The sequence below is a fragment of the Dendrobates tinctorius genome, unplaced genomic scaffold, assembly GCF_039654945.1.
Source record: "Dendrobates tinctorius isolate UK_male_01 unplaced genomic scaffold, ASM3965494v1 ptg000021l, whole genome shotgun sequence".
In the NCBI taxonomy this organism is placed as follows: domain Eukaryota; kingdom Metazoa; phylum Chordata; class Amphibia; order Anura; family Dendrobatidae; genus Dendrobates; species Dendrobates tinctorius.
The window spans coordinates 226621-242533 of NW_027361689.1; the positions used below are offsets into that span (position 1 = coordinate 226621).

General features: G+C 42.7%; 1 protein-coding gene across 17 annotated transcripts in view; it reads right to left on the reverse strand.

Moving 5' to 3' along the window:
- Positions 1–15913, reverse strand: part of MYT1L (myelin transcription factor 1 like) — a 729735-nt gene that overhangs the window by 106441 nt on the left and 607381 nt on the right. For all 17 annotated transcript variants that reach the window (XM_073568131.1, XM_073568128.1, XM_073568134.1 and 14 more), the window contains 2 exons: positions 4872–5006; positions 860–950 (listed from right to left, as the gene is read on the reverse strand). In XM_073568131.1, coding sequence (XP_073424232.1) covers positions 860–950; positions 4872–5006 — 226 coding nt within the window. The remainder of the gene's footprint in view (positions 1–859; positions 951–4871; positions 5007–15913) is intronic.

Here is a 15913-nt window from a genome sequence, read left to right on the forward strand (position 1 = left end):
TGTCGAGAAATGCCTTGATATTTATTAATTTTATTCACTTATATATCGCCATTAATTCCAAAGCGCTTTACATACATTATCCCCATTGGGGCTCACAATCTAGAAGCCCTATCAGTATGTCTTTGGAATGTGGGAGGAAACCGGAGAACCCGGAGGAAACCCACACAAACACGGAGAGAGAATACTAATAGTGATGCACAAGCATGATCGATAAGGCGTTATCTGAACATGCTCGGGTGCTAATAGAGTATCTTTGGGGTGCTCGAATACTATGCTCGAGTCCCTGTGGCTGCATGTCTCGCGGTTGTTAGACAGCCACAACAGAAGCAGGGATGCTTAACAAACAGGAAATCCCTGCATGTGTTGCGACTGTTGAACATCCGCGAGACATACAGGCGTGGGGGCTCGAACATAGCATTCGAGCACGCCGAAGATACTTTATTAGTGGGATTTAAACCCAGGACCCCAATTCTAATCACTGAGCCACCATTCTGCCCCACATTTCTCTCAATGATTTTATTAGTGTACTACTGTCATTAAGTCACTACATCTTAAAAAGAAGTATCTTGACTGGTCACAAAGTACGTTCTCTTGTTAACGAAAAAAAAAAATAGAGGCATATTGCAGTTTATGTGAAGGGCAACAGTCAGAAAAAAGTTTTCACTTTGTGCCAAAAATAAAAAAAATCCCTAGATCACACATTTCTTGATCTTGCTTTATGACAAACTGAAACTTTTCAGTAGTTTAAGAAAGCAAAGTAAGCACCAGCTGTCATCTCTTCAATTCAAATGGGACTACCAGAAAGTGCTGCTGTAGTAGAAATGTCCGTCTGTAGCAGATCCGGGGACGCTGCGCCTACCTTCTGTGAGAATTCCTGTTGCTGTTTACGTGGCCTCTCCCGGTGCAACCTGGCGTCGGGCACTTAAGAACATTTTCATGCATGGCGAGAACTGAGAGGAAGGAATAAAAGAAAGAAATCAGTCTAAGAAATGGAAAATGTCGAACATACGATAACTAGAAATATTTCACGTCTGACGCCAACTTGGATATTCATTGTCCATGGAAGTCTGAAGAGGTAACACTTCTACATAAAGCATCTTTATTCTATTTATATATGGAAAAAAAACATTTGTTAAGTGCATTTTTTTTTGTAAATCATCACAATGTCACTTGGTTATTATATTTTTCATTTCTGTCAAATGTATTTTATATAATTATTGTATTTCTCTTTTATATCTAAAAATCTTCTTTTCTCGTGCTGTATGTTCTTATGTGGGGTCTTTCACTTTTTTTCTTGTTACTTTTTTTCAGCAGCAAATAAATACATATATTTTACAGTACCAGCAAAGTGAATGAGATATCAGAAGCACATGCTTTTTTGCCTTGCGTTTTTGGAAATATGCAGCATGCCAATTCTTTCAGCGTTTTTTTTTTTTTACCCATTCTACTGAATGGAAAAAAAGTAAGTAAAAATATATCAAAAAGGCATGCAAGAATATGGCAAGCACTGGTATTTTACACTGCATTTTTTCCTGCCAACACTTTGGTTTTTGATGCAAATAAAAATGCTGCAAAAACGCAACGTGTTCAATTTTCACCCTTTAATACCATTTTTAATCTAAATAGGTTCAAATTTCTGCGGTTATTCATTTCTTAAAGAGAATCTGTCAGTAGGATCAACACTCCTAAGCTGTTTATATGGACATGTGGGTCATAGCGAGCTGAATAAAATGATACCTGGATATCTAAGAGCTAATGATTTATTCCAGAGAAATCCACGTTTTTCTTATATGTAAATGAGCTGCTAAAATCTATGGGCCAGACATAGATCTCCCTGAGAATCTGCCTCCAGAGCATATTGCAAATGAAAGGGGGTGTTACCAATGTGAGACATATAGATCAGGAGAGTAGACTGTCAGTCATTACATGTCTCACACTGGTAGCATCTTTTTACATTAAAAATAAGCTCTGGAGGCAGATTCTCAGGGAGATCAGTGTCCAACCCATAGATCTTAACAGCTCATTTTCATATTAAGAAAAACATGATTTTCTTCTGTAACAAGACATTGTATCACAGATTTCAAGGTATCATTTTATTCAGCTTTCTATGACTTACAGACTGATATAGATGGCTTAGGAGGGTTGATACTACTGACAGATTCACTTTAATACATGTGTATAGTAGTGTACGTTTTTCTGATTTAGAGCTTCAAATTCTCCGGCACAGATATACAGGGAATATAGAAAGTTACTGCACAGAACTCAATAATAAAGCAGTATGCAATAAGCACTTTTTCTTCCTCTAGTGTTGGATACAAGCTATATAGTAAACTAATCTGATGGTAGAAAGCCAATCTCTATATTTGCACTATCTTTCTATCTCTTTTTTTTTACAATTTTGTATATTTGACACATTTAATTTTACAGCTTCACAATTTAAAATGCATATGTTGATTTAATCATTATATATAAACTAGAAATAGGCCCGATGCTATTGCATCGGGAGTGCAGTGAAATGAACATCCACGTGGCTTTGTTGGGTGATTTGGATCCCCCGCACCACCGGCTGAGCCAATGAGCGATGCCACGCGGGATTTGAATGCATGCATGGCCCTCTCACCCCCCCTATCCAGGTATGCATGGTCCTCTCACCCCCCTATCCTGGTATGCATGGTCCTTTCACCCCCCTATCCTGGTATGCATGGTCCCCTCACCCCCCTTTCCTGGTATGCATGGCTGTTATGAACGAGTCACCGAGGAGGAAAAACAAAAACAAGCTAAGCCTCAGAAAACCAGAGAGGTTGGTAACTAAGAGGATTGCAGACCCCTGATCCTATCCACACAGTAGCCGTGGAGCGTACCTACGATGATCCTAGACGCCTCGTCACAGTCAGAGAGCTAAATAAGCCTAAAGCAAGAAAAGGGGAAATCTAAACTGCCCCAGAGCAGATCCCAAAGCAATAGACAGCCCCCAAACATGTATTGTCGGTGAGACAAGATGAAAACACAAACACAGATAGAAAGATAGGCTGAGTAAACGATGGGGCCCACACTAACTAGAAAGGACAGGAAAGGAAAGATGCTGTCTGCAATCACGCAAAAACCCTGCAAAAAAATGTCCAACACTTTCTGATAACAAAAACCCTGAAGTTGCTAGACTTCAATTCCCTATATCAGCACTCTGGTATATTCTGAAGACAGAGCAAAAAGAGACCAATCTGATCAGGGACAAAAAGCAAACTTGCATAAACAGAGACATAAGAATGGAAATTCAGCACAGCCCCAGCAGGGGCTGGCTGACCACAAAAACTGAGTAAACCAGACCAAATCTCATGTGAAAAAATAGCAGAGCACACTTAGCTTGAGAAGGCAGGAACAGAACTGGAAACCAGAACCTTAGGGAAGGAAAAAATCACTAGCACAAAATTAGGGAGTCGGCAGTCTTAAATCCAGTCAGAGACTCCTGATGTCCAATCACAGTCCTCCTCCTCAGGTGGCAGGTCTCTGCCATTTAGATCAGCTTCATTACCTGCTGTCACCACCAGAGGGAGCCCGGATGGAGAACTCACGACTCATCTGTCAACACAGCCAGCTCCACCACCCTCACCAGAAGCCAGAGGTAAACCAGAAAATGAGTTCACAACACATGGCTCTGTCATCCCCCTATCCTGATATGCCTGGTCCTCTCACCCCCCTATCCTGGTATGCATGGCCCTCTCACCCCCCAATCCTGGTATGTATGGTCCCCACACCCCCCAAACCTGGTATGCATGGTCTCCTCACCTCCTTATTCTGATATGCATGGTCCTCTCACCCCCCTATCCTGGTATGCAAGGTCCCCTCACCCCCCAATCCTGGTATGTTTGCTACCCCTCACCCCCCCATTCTGGTATGCATGGTCCCCTCACCCCCCTATCCTGGTATGCATGGTCCCCTCACCCCCCTATCATGGTATGCATGGTCCTCTCACCCCCCTTTCCTGGTATGCATGGTCCCCTCACCCCCTATCCTGGTATGCATGCTACCTCTCACCCCCCTATCCTGATATGTATGGTCCCCCTCTCCCCTATTAAACTGCTCACATACAAAGAAAAACCAAAAACATTTATACTCACCTTTCTTCCCTGTGCTCCAGTGCTGTCACATTCTGCCGGAGGCCAGGGGAGGAGTATGGTGCTGGAGTACGCACATGCCCATATCACGCTGTCCGGCTCCATATTGCTGAAGACACACTGCAAATGTGTCTTCAGTAAAATGGCGCCGGATAGCGCTATGCGCATGCCCATACCACGCTGTCCGGCACCATATTGCTGAAGACAAACTGCAAATGTGTCTTCAGTAAAATGGCGCCGGATAACGCTATGCGCATGCGCGATTCCGACACTGCACACTCCTGCCCCGGTCTCCAGTGAGAAGAGAAGCATCGCGGCAACTCTCCTCCCGGTCAGGTAAGTATGTAATCCCCCGCTGAGCCAATGAGCGGTGCCATGCGGGATTTGAATCCCCCACCAAGCCTCAGCCGGCGGGCGGCTCAGCCAATGAACAGAGTCGCACGGCTTGCCTGGGGATTCAAATCCCGCACGGCAATGCTCATTGGCTCAGCCGGCGGGGTGGGGGATTTGAATCCCCCGCTACTCATGGAAACCCGGCCGCCATATTGGAATACCCATAGCTTGGGTGTTCCAATATGGCGGTCGGCGTACTTCCGGTCGCGGTACATTGTAGAAGCGACCCAAGCGCCGGAAGTGTGTGACAGAGTTTATTGGTAATTATATATTAGATGATGAAATCAACTCATGCATTTTAAATTGTGAAGCTGTAAAATATATGTTTACACAGCACATATTAACCATATATATAGCACAACTTACTTTCTGGTGGTACCCTGTCTTTGTGTGGGCAACCTGATAAACTCCGATGGTGGGGATATAAGCCAGTCACATGACCTGTGCCATCACAGCCAGGGGTGGGACATTTGCTCTCTTTCTTCTCAGTCCGCGAGAGGTCTGTTAAAAATAAGTGTAATAAATTCTAAATTGTAGGATTAACACGGAACTTTATGAATTTTCTAGCTTGTATATACCATACAGTCTAGTTTAGTGGTTAGCTTTATATGGCAATTCGTTATTTTTACTTATATACTTTAATACAATATAGTCACGGATGGGAAAACTGTTAACGGTTTTGTAGAATGTAGATATGATGTGAACACACAGCTACAAATTCCGTGCCAATAAAGTTTGAACGTTCTGACATTAACTCAATAGGGGCATGTGACAAATCATTTTGTACCAGTTTTCTGCTGAAAAAATTGGCACAAGTCTCAGTGTTAAATTTTCTAGGTTTTTTTTTTTGAGAATTGGGTGAGGTTTATTTGGAAGGGGCATTACCTCACCATTAACATCTCCAGAAGTCCTGCTGCCTGCCATCTGGTCCTCTTCTTTCTGCCATCACGTGCCACATCTCTCTCTGGCCTCTACACTATGGGCCAGGACTTCTAACTGCAATTAGGTCTCTGTGTATCGTAGGCTTGCAATGTCGTGATGAAATTATGTGTGTTGCAACCTTACAACGTGCAGTGACCAGGCTGGATTTCCTGGTTTACAATAAAGAAAACAGATGCAGCGCGTGGCACGAGAAAAGAGAAGAATTGACATCTGGCAGGGAGCACCAAGACAATCAGAGAGGTGAGTGGTGAAGCGAGTTTTAGTTTTTTGGTGGTTTTTGCATCTTATATTTCTCAAGAGACCATAGAGCACAATTAGAACATTTTTTAACAAATATATTTGTTAAAATGAATCACAAGGGGAAACTTGGTTCAAATACCAAATTTTATCCGCTTATCACTACAGCTTTCCAAAATGTATGATCAGCTTTAGACCTCAATTTGGCCACAATACTGTGCCTATATGAGCTCATACTGTAATACACAGTATGCCCTTGCAAGCTTACAGTCTACAAGATATTTCTGGAAGGAGACAGTAGGGTAGGGTGTTATGGCAGCTCTGGTGGTGGTGAGGTAGAAGCAGGGTTATTGCAGATTGTATGCTTTCTTGAAGAGGTGGGTTTTCAATATCCATCTTATGTCTTGGGGTACAGAATTCCAGAGGATGGGAGACACTTGGGAGAAGACTTGGATGTGATTTGGTTAGGAATGTACAAGTGTGAAGTAGAGAAGGAGGTGTTGGGAGGACTGAAGGTTGCATGGTGTGGAAGATATCGGAGGATTAGTTCAGAGATATAAGGATGGCTTTGTAGCTCACCGTTAGCAGTTTGAACTGGATACATTGGGGAATTGGGAGCCAAATAAGTGATTTGCAGAGGGGATAAGCAGAACAGTAGCGTGGAGGGAGGTTGATTATTCAGGCAGCAGAGTTAAGGATGGAATGGAGAGGTGCGAGAGAGTTAACAAGGAGGCCACAGAGAAGCATATTGCAGCAGTCAAAGCCAGATCAGAAGAAGGAAAATATGGCTGATAGACACTGTGGTGACAGAGAGGTGACATCTGGATCAGAGAGGTAGATCTGAGTATCATCAGTATAAAGGTAATGGAAGCAATGTGACTTTATGAGGCCAAAGGTATAGATTAAGAAGAGTAGGGGTCTCAGGACACAGCCTTGAGGGACACCAACAGAGAGAGGGCAGGGTGAGGAGGTATTGTGGGAATGGGAGACACTAAATGTGTGATTAGAACGGCATGAGGAGATCCAGTTAAAGCAAGGTTTTTGACACCAAGGGAAGAAAGGATTTGTAGAAGGAGGGAGTGATTGACTGTGCTGAAGACAGATGCTAGATCTAGAAGAAGAAGTAGCAAAGTGTAGGAGCCAAGTGGAGAAGTCGTCAATAAACTTACTGGCCGGACCCAGGGGTCGGTATATGTCAGCCACTTTAAAGTTAGAGGGAGAGCAGACAGAATGGACTTCAAAAGAAGAGAAGGACAAGGGAGGGTAGTGGTGGGATTGGGATGAAGGTGCAGTTGTTGGAAAGGAGAAGATACACTACTCCACCATGTCTATTGCCAAGACGAGGAGTGTGGGTGAATTGAAGGCCACAGTAACAGTGCAGCAGGTGAATCCATGTTTTGTTGAGGCTCAGGAAGGATATATTGCAAGACGTAAAGAAGTCCTGGATGATGTGGAGCTTATTGGAGATGAAAAACACGCTGGTATCCAAGGTACACAACGGGTAACTAAGCAACGCACGCGCTTAGTTACCTGCGGTTTACCTTAGATACCAGCTCCAGCTTGCTGATCGATGGTCACCCACTGCCACACCCAGCGATGCATGCTGGCAAGCGGGAGACCAACAATCAAAAAAATGTCCAGGGCATTCGAGTACGATCAGCGATAACCGCGCGGGGGGGAGCGGTCGCTGATAAGTGTCACACACAGCGATATCGCTGGTGAGATCGCTGTTGCCTCACAAAACTTGTGACTCAGCAGCGATCTCGCTAGCGATCTCACTGTGTGTGACAGGGGCTTAAGGATTAGAGGAGCAAAAATTGTAAGGGCATTTGTAAGCGTGGTGATAGAGTAAGCATTATACATGTAGAATATAATATAATAATATTCCTGCTATAGGAAGTTTACAGTATTGACTTAATGTTTCTTTTTGTCTTCACAAATGCCTGAAAAAAAAGTTATTGGATATTTCTTCACACCACAGCGCCATTATTGCCTTAAACAAACAGCCACAGTACCTGCAGTCAAACAGTATTGCATCTACCAAATGGCACCCTACAAAAACCGTATAAATGGTAAAAAGGCCAGACAAAAGAGATTTATCATTCAGATTTGGTTTCAAGAATAGTTTAATTTGATGTCATTAATATATTTTGTATTTTTTTTTTTTCTTTTCTTTATTAAATTGAAAATTGCAAACATCGTTGTGGAAATTCACAAAAGACCCTCAGTTAAAGAGCACTCAAAATAAGCCCCATCTGCTCATTTGGAGGAGCTTATAATGATGACTGTCCCCTCCCTTGGCCTTTGTAGAAAATAATTGACCAGTAAAATGCCAGAACAATTTGCATTCATCTCACACAGAAAGCAGCAATTCAGAGGTGAGTGGGAAGTGGCTGATTACAATGCTCTGGCTCCCCTACCAGTTTAGTATCATGGTCTTATCACTTTTGTGGGCCAAAAAAAAGTGTCAGGTTTCACAGTTTCTTTCAAAGTGTTCTGTTTTAACACAGAAAATACACAAAGAGCAGATTTTCTGTACTTAGTGCATAAAAGCAAAGGCCACCTGCACCGGGGCAAAGCTCATTAAAACCGCTTTCTTTTGTACTCCGTCCTCTTAGCGACCTGGTAGGATAAACAAGTTTTCCAAAGCATCTTTTACGATCAAAGCAACTGGGTGCAATTTTAATTTCATTTTACTCCTCTTCTTCACCATGTGTTGCCTCTCATGTAGATTTTTTTTTTACAATAGATTGGTGTCAAATTGTTTTGTTGGCCAAGAGAAGGCACCTAGGAAATAAAGATAGCCTAAAACAAGGGTCCTCTTTTTATTCTAAGGGAATCAAAGGTTTCTTGGATATCATAAAATAAATCTTTTAAAGGGTTGCACAGAATTATAAAAAGCAAGGATCCTTATTGGCTGTCATGATCCATGCTGGATCATGACAGAGATAAAGCACAGGTAACCTTTTTTTTTCCTAAGCTGTGCTAAGGTTTGATTTTTGCTCCCGGTGGCCATTAGGATTATTGCACTGTTGCGTCGTTTGTTCTAAGTTTCCCCCCTGGTGGTTGTGAGCGTCATTGCACTCTGATTTCTTAGTTAAGTGCACATGATTAGAATGCAGGTGTGATGGCTGGCTCTGCTATAAAAGAGTCACAGGTGTTGCAATCAGGGTTGGTGATAGTGTTCATTTCAACCATCCTTGGTGGAGGAAGGAGCTGGAGAGCAGCTCTGACAGAGCCTGGTGTGAAAGGAGTCATAGAGGATTTCCTTAGCTCTGACAGAGCTTGGTGGTACCGATTCTGAGGAGAGCTGCATGCTGGTGGTGGACTCTGTTGCCAGGAGCAAGTGCAACAGAGTAAAGCTAAGTGGTGTTTCCCTGTTTGTGTCTTTTCCTTAGTGTGTATTAGTGCAGCGGTGGGGCCAGTGCCTGTGCCACCTAGCTCCCTAGCAAGGGATAGGTGTAGGGTGTGCTAGGGCGACAGGTTCATGATCGGCGCCCTGTGCGGAACCGGCATAGGGAATGTTAGGAGCGTTAGGGACACTGACTCAGGGGAGTGCAGGAGATCTCCATGTCCCCTGTCCCTATCGCAGGGCCCACCGTTGTAACTTTTTCCCTACCCCTCGTCTTGTTGTTTTAGTTACCGGCCTGCGAGCCGTGTCACACAGGACAATATCACGTGCCGCGTCCTGTTGGTCACGTCACACAGGACGGCTCCACGTGACATTGGCCAAAACAGCACCACACTTGTTCAAAGGTGGCGTATGGTATTGCATCCCATCCCTATCCATGTCAAAAGAGCTTATCTGCAATGGTAGAAAGAACCTGTAGAATCATGTTGACATTGATGTTAGTTATTCTCCAATTTATAGGATCCAAAGGCCACAATACGAGTCCAGTTAGTCATTCTGATCACTTAAAGGGAATCTCGGCCCCCCTTTTTTGAGATATCATATAATGATATCATTCAATTGTGTGTCACATAAGGATTCTCTTAGTTCTTTTGCTTCCCCCTGACCCCGCACCTTTCATGCATAAATACCTTTTTTATATCGGTTCAGATGTATGTAAACTGCCGCAGTCCGGTCCGACGGGCGGGGCTAATTCACCTGCTCCCCCCTCCCTGTCTTGCTCTACATAAGAAGAAATGCATAGAGCAAGACAGGGAGGGGGGAGTGTTATGATGTGTCACCGAAGGAGGAAAAAACAAAATACCAGCTAAGTCCAGAAAAACCAGAGAGGTTGGCAGCTATCGGATTGCAGACCCCTGAACCTATCCACAACAACTAGCAGTAGCCGTGGGGGGTTCCTATGGTGCCCTAGACCCCTCGATCACAGCCGGAGAACTATATAGCCTAAAGACAGAAAGGGGGAAAACTAAACTGCCCCAGAGCAGACCCCAAAGCAATAGGCAGCCCCCAACATATAATGACAGTGAAGCAAGATGAAAACACTAACACAGATAGAAAGATAGGTTGAGCAAATGATGGGGCCCAAGCTAACTACATAGGACAGGATAGGAAAGCTGCTGTCTGCCATCCGCAAAAACCCTATCAAAATGAGCCAACCGACTGATAGGAAAAACAGGCCCTGAAGTCGCTAGGCTTCAAAAGACTATATCAGCACTCAGGTATATTCTGAAGACAGAGCAAAATATCAACAGATCAGAGACAAAAATGGAATTCAGCTCACCCCCGGCCGGGGATGGCAGAACTCCCAAAAAACAAGGCAAAACAAAAACAAAACTGAAGAGTACAAAGCAGAGCAGAAAAACTTAGCTTTGAGATGCAGGAATCAGACTGGTCTCCAAGAATCCAGCAGGAAAATCACCAGCCAGGAAGAAGGGCGTCGGCAGCCTTATATCCAGTCCTCAATTCCAGCCACCCAGTCATCATCTAGCTGCCCAGGTGTTTGGTAATCAGTCTCACTACCTTCCTTCACTAGAGGAGGGAGTTCATCAGACCTCAATGGTGAAGGGAAAAATGAACTCACAACAGGGGAGCAGGTCAATAAGCCCTGCCCATCGGACCGGACTGCAGCAGTTTACATACATCTGAACCGATATAAAAAAGGTATTTATGCATGAAAGGTGCGGGGTCAGGGGGAAGCAAAAGAGAATCCTTATGTGACACACAATTGAATGATATCATTATACGATATCTCAAAAAAGGGGTGACAGATTCCCTTTAAAGATAACTTAACGACTACTTAAAGGGTTTTTCCCACAATCAAAAGTTAATATTAATCAATAGATCTTGGAATAATAATAAGCTCCACAATTAGATGTGTTTAAATAAAATGTTCCTGTGCTGAGATAATCTTATAAATGTGCCCCTGCTGTGTACTGTGTAATGGCTGTGTCTGACCATACAGGGACATGTCTGATCATACCACAGCTCCTGGGCAGGGGAGGAAGTGCAAGAGAGGATACAGACATCACAGCAGGGGATCACAGCTGATTCTTTCTGTGAGGCAAAACATTTCCCTGCCTGTTTTTAAAGGATGTTTTTCTTTAGAGAAAGAATCATTTGCAATCCCGTGCTGTCCTGTCTGTATAAGCTTTTTTTCTCTACCGCTGCCCAGGAGATGTGGTATGATCAGACCATGTCCCTGTAGGATCAGACACGGCCATTGCACAGTACACAGCAGGGGCACATTTATAATATTATCTCAGCACAGGAACATTTTATTTAATCACATCCAATTATGGAAGCTATTATTATTCCAAGATCTATTGATTAAAATGAATTTTTGTTCATGGGAAAAAACCCTTTAAAGGACAGAACTATGAATGTGTCCAGAATGAAACTAGGCCCCTAGAGATGAGTCAGAGACACTATACTCTCACGTTGTTCTCATTGCCTGGGAGATAACATAAAACTATTTCAAGCTGTATTATTTGGGATCACCGTTCCTTTAATGACTGCCTTATCAACAATTAGCATTTGTAAATGGCACCACTGCCAGGTAAGTCTGCAAGGTGAAATTACCCTTTGGAAATGATGAACAGTAGTTGAAAGTAACTCAACCAACAAGACTCATCAGTATAATCCCGGGCTCTCAGGGCTCATTTCATTGCTACTTATAGACATTACACACAAAGGGATTGCCTTAAGTTCCTCAATGGCAAAAAGACAAGTTTCTTCTTTTAATACAAATAATCTACTTTAATTAGTTCTGCAACGAGAAAATGTGGAGGACGACAACAAGGAAGTGTTCTAATAATGATGAAGGATGGCACATCGGGGCGGCATTATGAAATATGGGCCATCTACAAAGGACGGTAAAGGGAGAAACAGGGGGATTGATTCAGATTGGGGGGCTTCCGAGATTTACTCTCCAACCTGCGTCATTCCCTTTTACCATCTGTAAATTATCAATGATTATTACTACATGTCTTTCGCTACTTTCATTTCTTTTGTGTAAGTCAATCTTAAAACCTGGAGGCGAGGTGCATGTTTGGTTCATTTAATGCATGAATGTAGTGCAGAATACGGCATGAAGGGTATGGATTGTTACTGAAAACATAAGATATATGTCAGTACGAGGGAACATAGGAGACATGTAAAATGCTGCATAGTACTGTCCCTGAGCGGGACCAGGAGCGGGATCTTTATGGCCGCTGTTATTGCACCTATGGGAGTAATGCAAGGGAGATGCTAGGGTCAGAAAAGATCAGGGCCCCAAGCCTCAAACATGTTGTGACACTACTACAAACCGCCTTCTCCTCCAAGAAAAATGTAACATCCCAGATAACACAGCAATAGATTAATATAGAAAATAGATCAATCGATGTTACACACTCTCCTATAAAACGCAGCAGATAACACAGTGCTGACCCTCTGGGTACAGATAATGTAGTAGATGATCCCTGCAGTCCTATGTAACAGCACAGATAACACAGTGATAACACTCTGAGTTTAGATTATAAGGTAGATGATCCCTGCAGTCCTATGTAACACCACCGATAACAGCGATAACTATGGGATCATGGATGTCATCTGCAGTCCTATGCAACACCACAGACAACACAGTGACGGCTCTCTGAGTATAGATAATGTAGTAGATGTCACCTGCAGTCCTATGTAACACCACCAAAAATACACTGATAACTCTCTGAGTACAGATAATATAGCAGACATTACTCGGAGCATCCAACTCGCTGATTGGTGCTTTGTTGAATTTCGCTAATCCTGTATTGACAAGAGAGTGTGGGTCAGTAAGATCCTGCGGCACAGAGGCATCTGAGTTCTCTTCCCCGATACAGCCCTACGATATCTGCACAGGCTGGAAATAGGAATCTCCATGGTAACTGGCGCCAGAGAGGACTATTTGGGAAGAGGAGACACGCAGGCCACAATAGTTTGCAGAATACTAAAATAAAATACATGTTATTTTCCCCTTCGTGTCCTTGGACGTATCAATATGTCCATGGTTGTATGTACTTACTGACCTTGGACATATGGATAAGTTCAGGCGATTTTGCAGGCACAGGACCTGACAGCTGAAACTCGGCACTCACTGCCAGGAGTGGTGCCCGCATCACCCATGGCAGTTTATACCTCTGAATGCTGCTATCAATATCTACTGCTTATTCCACCACAGGCTGCGCTAGTTGTTTTGTCACTGTGGGCAAGGTAGCCCTTACTTCCTGACCTTTGCATGCCACATGACACACCCATGCGACCTCATTATGTGATACTGACCACATGACTGACTCTGACCCTCCCCCTCATTTCTGGAATGCGAGGGCCTCTGCCACACCCCTGTCTTGATATGCGAGGGTCTCTCTCACACCCCTGTCTTGATACTCCAGGGCCTCTCTCATACCCCTGTCTTGATACTCCAGGGCCTCTCTCACACCCCTGTCTTGATACTCCAGGGCCTCTCCCACACCTGGCCTTGATACTCGAGGGCCTCTCCTACACCCCTGCCTTGATACGCGAGGGCCTCTCCTACACCCCTACCTTGATATGCGAGGACCCCTGCCCCTTTCTCCTCACCCTCTCCCCATGCTGGCTCTCTTTTTTTCACGCTTACCCTAGCCTGAAGTCAGACTCCATGGTGCCTTGTAGCTGTCTCTTCCCATGGTTATGTTATTAAAGCATATCGGTTTGCCTTGCAGAGGGTGTTTCTGCTTACGACCTGAGTAGTTACATTTCTCATGGATTATTTATTTATTTATTATTCTTTGCTTATATACCGCTATCTTATTCCGCAGCGCTTTACATACATTATCATTGACCCCATTGGGGCTCACAATTTAAGTTCCCTATCAGTATGTCTTTGAAGACTGATCCACCGTGCTGCCCAAATCATGGAGATTATTCCTCTCCATAGTTTGTGTTTCATTCTATTGCTCCCACCTGGGCATGCCTAAGCTTGTAAATTGTGTTTATTACCACATGTACCTCTATTAGCAGCTTGGGTGACTCTCATTTTTATTATTCAGGTATTTGCCCTATAGGACTTCTTTATTCCCCTATTGTCACTGGACGCTGCATTCATATGACCTCTCCTCAGGTGCTATATTAATTGAGCTCATTATGGGTAGACAGAATCTGGTTATTTCCAACTCATTTTCACGGTTGCTTTTGATTATTACATCACTTTGTTGTACTGTTGGTTATATACTATTTGGGCAGTGGTATGGTTTTGTATTGTTGCATATTTGTAAGTGATTTTATTACTCTTATGCGTGTTCTTTTTGTATTAATAAAATTATATACTTATTCATGTATTAGGATTGCACATCCTTATTGCATTGATGCCTTCTTCTCCCGTTAAAATCGTTGCCATTGTGACACAATGTCGTCATCATGACAGCATCCTGGTCACCAGGGCTAGCGTGTCAGTGCAGATCTGAAAACTATAAAGCATAGCAATGCTGCTGCATTGCTATTCTTTATAACTGTGGTCAGAGCTGGCAAAGTCCCATAATAGGAAAAAGTAAAAAAAAGTTACAAAAAATTTGTAAAAATATATATTTTTTTTAAATCACATGATAATAAAAAATACTAATATTTTGTACCAATTAATAAATATTTTTATAAAAAAATAAACAAAAAAAGCACACGTTTGGTTTTGCCGAGACCAGAACGACCCAACCTATAAAACTGTCCTACTAGTTAACTCCTTCAGTGACACCATAAAAAAGGGCAAAAAACTATGCTTTTTTAGCAAAAAGTGGAATACAATGAGATCAAAAACTCAAATGTAAATGAAAATGATAAAGCTGAAAACGTCATCTTGTCCTGCAAAAAACAAGCTGCCATACATTCAGCTCCATCAATCAAAAAATAAAAAAAGTTATAGCTCTCAGCATAAAACAATGCAAAAAAATAATTATTTTTTCTATAAAAAAGTTTTTATTGTGTAAAAGCGCCAAAACATAAAAAAGATATAAATGGGGTATCGCAGTAATCGTACTGACATAAAGAATAAAGCTTTCTTATCAATTTTACCACATGCAGAACGTCATTAAAAAAAACAAAAGAACATTTCCCGAATTGGTAGTTTTTGTTCATTCTGCCTCAGAAAAATCGTAATAGAAAGCGATCAAAAATCATTATGTGCCCGAAAATGTTATAAAAAAAACATCAACTCATCCCACAAAAAAATAAGCCCTCAAATAACTCTATCGTCAAAAGTATGGAAAAATTATAGTTCTTAAAATATGGTGATGCAAAACAAAAAGTATATTTTAGTGTGTAATAGCAGCCATCGTTTTAAAATTGATATAAATCTGGTATATCTGTAATCGCACGGACCCGAACAATAAAGTCGCCTAATCACTTATACCGCATGACGAACAGTGTAAAAATAAATAAAACCATTTCTTCACCTGTTGTTGATTTGTTCATTCTGCCTCCCAAAGATCACAGTAAGTTTTGGCGCACATTTATCCTGGGCTCTGCGCTGAGCCCTTACACCGGGATTTCAGTGTAAATCTCTGACATACGTGATTCAGGCGGAACCCCCGGTGGAAAATTCCCCGTAATGAGGCAAATGGAGGCACTGTGGACACTGTCTTACCTGTAATCTGGTGGTGTCGATATTTTAGGATTGCATAAAATTGCCGTCGGCCACAGTTTTGTGCACTTGTGGAAAGAAGGACAACACTGAACATAAGCCAGAGGTAGTCCAGAGTAACTCTGTTGCCTCATTATAGTGAATGGATCCCTCAGGGTTTCATCTGAATTACGTCATTCCGAGTTTTAGATGGAAACC